The 6,942-nt window shown below is 41.2% G+C and overlaps 1 protein-coding gene across 1 annotated transcript in view; it reads left to right on the top strand.

The window, feature by feature from the left end:
- Positions 1-5,649, top strand: part of VSTM4 (V-set and transmembrane domain containing 4) — a 111,210-nt gene extending 105,561 nt beyond the window's left edge. Inside the window, exon 9 of the mRNA XM_029915861.1 lies at positions 4,266-5,649. Within this exon, the coding sequence (XP_029771721.1) occupies positions 4,266-4,391 (126 nt within the window). The 3' untranslated portion in view covers positions 4,392-5,649. The remainder of the gene's footprint in view (positions 1-4,265) is intronic.
- Positions 5,650-6,942: the final 1,293 nt, after the last annotated feature.

Genomic DNA, 6,942 nt, shown 5'->3' with positions numbered 1-6,942 from the left:
CTAAAGTGTGTTTCAATTTAAATACTTCCTTGTTGATTTTTTGTCTGAATGATCTATCAATTGCTGATAGAGGGGTATTGAAGTCCCCTGTGATTATTGCATTGTTATCTATGTCTCCTTTAAGATCTTTGATTAATTAATTACTCTTGAAGGACAGATACCATATGTTTGTACTCAAAGGTCTAACAGGAGAACAGGAGAAACCTAATGGAGGACCAGGGGGAGGGGAAGAGGGAAAGAGAGTTGGGGAGAGAGAGGGATGCAGAACTTGAGAGACTATTGAATGCTGAAAATGAACTGAGGGTTGAAGGGGAAGGCGGAGAGGGGAAAAGAGGTGGTGGTGATGGAGGAGGGCGCTTGTGGGGAAGAGCACTGGGTGTTACATGGAAACCAATTTGACAATAAACTATTAAAATAAATAAATAAATAAGATTAATTACTCTTATTAGTTAATATATAATATACTTATATGCCAAGTAATATTAATTACTTAATATAATTAATATATACTTAATTTCATTGCTTGGATTTTGAAAACATATTTGAGAGAGAGAGAGTGTGCACACAAGTCGGGGAGAGGCTTAGAGAGAGAGGGACAGAGGATCTCTAGTGGGCTCTGTGCTGATGGCAGAGAGCCCAATGCAGGGCTTGAACTCACGAACCATGAGATCATGACGCAAACCAGTCAGATGCTTAACCAAGTGAGCCACCCAGCACCCCTTATGTTTGCTTTTCTAATGGAGTCGGATCATTCACATAGAGTTTATTAACTATTTTAAAACTTCAGCTCTCTCTCCTTTTCCACCCGAATCATTTCTATATTTCTGTCATTGAGCCTACTAATTCTCTCTTCCTTTCTATCTGCTCTATTTCCAGTATGTTCTAATGCATCCTTCCTCTCATTTATTCAGTCCTTCAGCTCCAGAATTTCTGTTTGGCTCTGTTTTGGAATTTGAGTCTCTTTGGTAAAGTATGCCTTCTGTTCATTAATTTGATTACTGAAAACACTGTATTGTCCTCAGTTTTCTTGTGGCTTTTGAACTTCTTTACAAGTATTTTGAATGATCAGTTAGATGACAGTATTCCATGTGTTTGGGTTTGGTTGCTGGAAAATTGTCATTTTATTTTTCTGATACCAGGTTATTGTGATTTTTTTAAATATCACTGTGATTTTTTTACATAGTACTATGATTTTTCATGGTGTTTGATGAGAACTGGCTCCGCCACTGCATTTGAAGTAGTGGAACACCTTGTTTTATGTAGGTGAGGTTTTGTTAACATTGATTCTAACAGTTCAACAGGTTGGTACTTAGGAGCCTTCCTTGTGTTTTCCAGAAGGTGGCGCTATAGCACAAGTTTTGCCTTCTGTTAAGGAAGCTGGCTGGCTGCTAAGGTTGGGAGCATTATGCCTTTAGGAAAAAATATAGGTCAGAGGGCAGAGCAGGAGTGAGGAGGCCAGATGTACTTGGTGCTTTGGGCTTTGGGTGTGCCCACTGCTACGTAGGGGGATCCTGACATGGGGATGGATGGTTTTCTTGCCTTCTGGGGCAGACAGCAGGAGACACTTTCCTTCAGTTCCTTTTCCTGTCCCGGGTCACTGTGGTCCCTCCTCAGAGAGAGCAACCGGTCCCTCCAGCTGCCATGCACATGGCCAAGCAGACCCCCTCACTGCCTTCAGTGGTGCCAGAAAGGTGGTGCTGGCTGGTTGCTGGACCAGCCCATATCTTCTCTGCCATCACTGCCAATGCCATCGCTGGCTCCACTACCTCCACCCTACCTTTGCCACCTCCTCTGCAGTCCAGTCCACCTGCCTTTGCGTGCACAGATGGACAGATCTCTTGGGTGTCCTTCAGTATTCTGTGCAGTGGTACTTTTCTTCTCAGTTATGGATGTCCAGGTAGCTGTAAACTGAAGGGGACAGGGAAAAGGAATGACTCCTGCTGCCGTGATCCTGACATCGCTTGGTCCATAATAATCCACCCATTATTCTTTACTTTAATAATGTTCCTTAATCCTGGCAAGAAAATATACACGATGACTCTTTTATTCAAAAGTTGTTCTTCACAAAAAATTTCTTTTTAATTTTATTAAATGCCTTTTCAGAATCTATAGAGACAATCATATATTTTTTCCATCAATTGCTATATTGGATTGTATTGGTAGATTTTTCTAATATTGAACCATCTTTGCATTCCTGGAACCTGGTTTATCTATCTTTCAATCTGCTTCCTCATGCTGAGTAAACCTGATTTAAAATTTACATTAATAAATTAGGTTGTTTTCAAATACATGAAGGGACATCTGAGTGACTCTGTAGGTTGAGTGTCCGATTCATGATTTCAGCTCAGGTCATGATCTGAGGGTTGTGGGATCAAGCCCCATGTCGGGCTCTGCACTGACCATGGAGACTGCTTGAGATTCTCTCTCTCTCTCTCTCTCTCTCTCTCTCTCTCTCTCCCTCTGCTCCTTCCCCCTGCTCTGTCCTCTAAAATAAAATTCAAATAAAAAAATTTCTTCCTCTTTTAATGCTCTGGATCAATTTAATTACATTGGAATTATCTTTTCCTTAAAGGAACTTCTTTTAGAAAGTCTCCTATAAAACTGCCTGGACCTGGTGTTTTCAAGAAATAGCTCTTTGACAATACTTCCTTTCTTTTCCTTTTCCTTTACCTTTCCTTTCTTTCTATTTTAGATGATAATTAGGACATTCATATTTTCTGGAGTTAATATTTATAATTTATATTTTTGGACATTACCCACTTTATCTTGTATTTCATAATTTGGGGCAATGAGTTGAGCAAAGTAGGTTTTTTTTAATTTAAAAGATTTCTTTCATTTACATTATATCCCCTTTCTCATTTCCTATTTTACTCACTTGTGCTTTTTATCTTTTTATCTTGATTAATTTATTTTTCAGTTTACTTGTTTTATTGGTGTTTTCCAAGCACAGGCTTTTGGGTATTTTTAAAATTCTACTGTTTTTCTGTTTTCTTTCTTTTATTTTTTCTTTTCTTTGCTTCCCTTTCTTTTTCTTTCTTTCATCCCTTTCTTTTTTTCTTTCTTTCCTTCTTTCTTTCTCTTTCTTTCTTTCTTTCCTTCCTTTCTTCCTTCCTTCTTTCTCTCCCTCTCTTTCTTTCTTTCTTTCTTTCTTTCTTTCTTTCTTTCTTTCTTTCTTTCCTTTCTTTCTTTCTTTCTTTCTTTCTCTTTTTTTCTTTGAGGGGAAGAAGGACAGAGGGAGATGGAGAGAAAAAATCTTAAGCAGGCTCCAAACCCAACACAGAGCCCAATATGGGCCTCGATTCCACAAACTTGGGATCATGACCTGAGTTGAAATCAGGAGTCAGACACCTAACTGACTCAGCCACAAGGCACCCCTGTTTTTCTGCTTTCTGGTTCATAGAGTCTGGTTTTAATTTTATTGGTCAGTCTTTTTTTTTCATTTATTTTGTTCTTTTCTAACTTCTTCAATTGGATGCCTGATCCGTTTAATTCATAGTATTAATATAAATATTTAAAACTACGATTTAATCTGTGAGTACTTCATTCTTTGGGCTCTGGTAAATAATATTTTCATTTTTCATTATTATTCATTATAGTCCAAAACTTTCATTTTATACAGGTTAAGTCACTCAAAAAAATGTCCATTCTAATTTTGTTATTAATTTCTAGAATTTTTTGTTTCTGTGTCTTTATTTTTTTTATCGGAAACCACTAGCTACATTATTTTTACTTTTTAGAATTAAAGTTTATTTTATAGCCTAATGTTGAATCATTTTTTTGTTAGTGTTCTATGGTGACTTAAGAATAAATCATAGTGAGGGGTGCCTGGGTGGCTCAGTCGGTTCAGCCTGAAACTCTGGGTTTCCACCCAGCTCATGAACTCTTGGTTCATGAGTTGCAGCCCCATGTTGGGCTGTGTGCTGCCGTTGTGGGGTCTACTTGGGATTCTTTCTCACTCCCTCTCTCTCTGCCCCTCTCACACTCTCTCTTTCTCTACCCATCTCATGTACTCTCTCTCTTCTCTCAAAATCAATAAATAAACTTTAAAAATATATTTTAAAAGTATAAATCATACTGGTTTTTTACAAGGCATAATGTTCTTGACAAGACAATGAGATCTATATTTTATATATCTTTGGAAAATTATTGTCCATGCATCCCCCTTTGGGTCCCCAGCATGGGATGAAAATGCACACCCAATGAATGAATAAATGACATGGAACTCCCCGGGGCCAGCTGGAATTGTCTTGTGTTTTGTCTTCCAGCCAAAGATTGCTGAGGAGAACCTGACCTACGCCGAGCTGGAGCTGGTCAAACCCCACAGGGCCGCCAAAGGCCTCCCCACCAGCACCGTCTATGCCCAGATCCTCTTTGAGGAGAACAAGTTGTAACGTGGTGCCATCTTCTGTGGTCCTATTTAATACCTGCTACCGAGTTATTTATGATACTTTGGAAACAAAGTCCTTATTTTTGTATTTTCCCTCGTGCCTTCTGTGTGGCTGAGAGCCCGTTTCCAACAGCGTTCCAGGTGCCTCCAAGGAGAGGTATGAGTCTCCTCTCCACCAAAGATTAGGGGCCACGACCTTGGACGAATCTCCCCGGCCAAGATTTTCTGAGTCTGAGCCCTGAGAAGCGTGGCCTCTGATTCTGAGAGTACCCAAGGAGACTTTCTGCTGAGCCAACCCCCTTCGTGTTTTCTTCTTCCTTCTTTGGGTTGTAATCTTTTAAACATTTTAATCTTCTGTTCTTCCTGTATTTGTGATATCAAGCTCATAGATAGCATATAGCGAGAAGAAATACCATTATAGGCAGCATGTGTGAGATGGTAGATAGGTACTAATTGGTTTTCAAAAGGTCAGAGAATGTTTCTGCACCTAGAGCAGATCAAACTGCTCGTTGCAAATGGTCACTCAAGATAGCATCTCTTGTTTTAAATAGATGCACTGACCCTGGTGATTTAAGGGCGGAGAGGCAGATTGCGGGGCACTTTGCTGTCTAAGCTAACAGTCAACCATCTGTAAATACCCCAGTGCCCATCCCCCCACCGGTGATCGCCCAAGGCTGCGGGGCAAGTAGCGCACACCATTCTAAAGGGCTCCCCCGCCTTCATCGGGGCACACCTACCTGTATTGACGTAGAAAAGAAACTTACATCCTCCAGGAAGTTCTACTCTTTTCCAAGGGAGGGATTTAGCCATCCATTGACACACTGGAGGAAGTGAGCCTCTCTCGGAATGGTGTGGAGGTTCCCAGCTCTAAGTGAAGGTCCTTTCACGTGTGAGCTAAGTTTTGTGCCTGCTTCCCCTCGCGGAGGAGACCAGGAAGTGCAAGCCGAGTTGGGAAAATGTGTTTTAAAGACCCTAGTGTTGCAGCGTGCCTTGGCCAACTCCACTTCCCCTGGGATTTCTAACGTGTCTGGGCTGGGGTCAGGCAGGGATGCTTGGTATATACATCTGTGTGGAAGCTGCTCTGCAGGACTGGTACCACATCAAGGGACTCACTGGAGACGGAGACCTACTAGAAGAGAGTGCCCTAGAAGAGATGCTTTGTGTGTGGGTGTGCCCTGGGGGGTTTTTCGCTCACCCTACAAAAATTGTTTGGCTTTGTAATGGATCATGTATATGTGGTAAATTATATATTTTAAACACAACCTTGAGCGTGAGTTGTGCCCTTCTGTATAGCAATGTGAACTTGGTCAACTTTCTTATTCCCTAATTATCTCAGACTCACGTTTATATTCAGGTGACTTAACCTCTCATAGAATTTTTGTAATGGGATGATGAACTCTGTGAGATTCTGGATACTATAAAATTGCATTACACGATGTTGTGTTAACATTCATGTGACAGCCAGTACGCATTTTCAAGATGAAAATCTCTTTACAGTTTAAGGCTCTCGCTACAATAGCTTCAAAATAAATGTTTGTCTGTGAACCAAGCTCTACACTACGACTCCCAAAGACCCATGATAGCTTATGAGTACCTCTTGCGGTTTATTGGAAAGGATCCAAATTGGGAGCAGGTAGATTTCCTAAAAGCAGAAATAGCCTGACTTTACAAAGTGGAAGTCAGTCTCTCTGGTCTACCCCTGCATCTCATTCCTTTCCCGCCTGCCAGATTTCAAAGATAGTGAATTAACCATGCATGAAGAATTACCACTTGGAAGAACTGGCTGGAACTTTCCAGAGCATCCTTTAGGAGAGGAGACTATGTGGTTGGCACACAGACCATGTCATTATTATCCTAAGCAGTGTATCCTGTTTTAGCCTGGCAATGTTCCAATAGAACATGGTTCAATGGTGTTTTGAGGAAGGAAGGTGATTTCTTCATTTGCACGAGGAACCATATGGACTAGTGGGTCCCAGAGATACCAGGTGGAGATGGAGAGTGGGGTGTGTGAAGATGAGATTGTGAACAGAGGCAAGAGGGTAGGGGGCCCCCAGACTACTGCAGAACTGAACTAAACTTCAGTCACCCTCAAGCCCATCTCCTTAAATTCAATGAAAGCTGAGGGCCATCACGTAGGAAAGGAACACATTCCACTAAAAAGAGCTGGGGGCTACAAGTTACTGTAACAAGTCATTGCTACAGATTCAATGCAGACGTTCTCTCTGAAATTCTGCTCATAGCTGCACAAACCCACACTATGCTGTGTGACTGGGGGGCAAGCTGGACATTGAGTATAAAAGGAGTCTGTGAGACCATCAGTTCCTATTGAAAATGCTTCTTAAGGGCATCTTGGGAGCCACTGCCAACATCCAAGCAGAGCTCATCCCACCAGTGTGACCAGAAGCAAAACATCCAAGGGCTGCTCACAACTAGAAGCAATGGCTGATCTGTCCTTGGGGCTTATTTACACTGACAAATCTTGACATTATTGTCATAGAAAACTTTAAAAAATGGGTGAATTATTCTCTATCAAAGAAACCACTGACCATGCCTTA

This window comes from Suricata suricatta, chromosome 2, assembly GCF_006229205.1.
Source record: "Suricata suricatta isolate VVHF042 chromosome 2, meerkat_22Aug2017_6uvM2_HiC, whole genome shotgun sequence".
Taxonomy (NCBI): domain Eukaryota; kingdom Metazoa; phylum Chordata; class Mammalia; order Carnivora; family Herpestidae; genus Suricata; species Suricata suricatta.
This window is presented reverse-complemented; position numbering and strand designations above follow the sequence as displayed.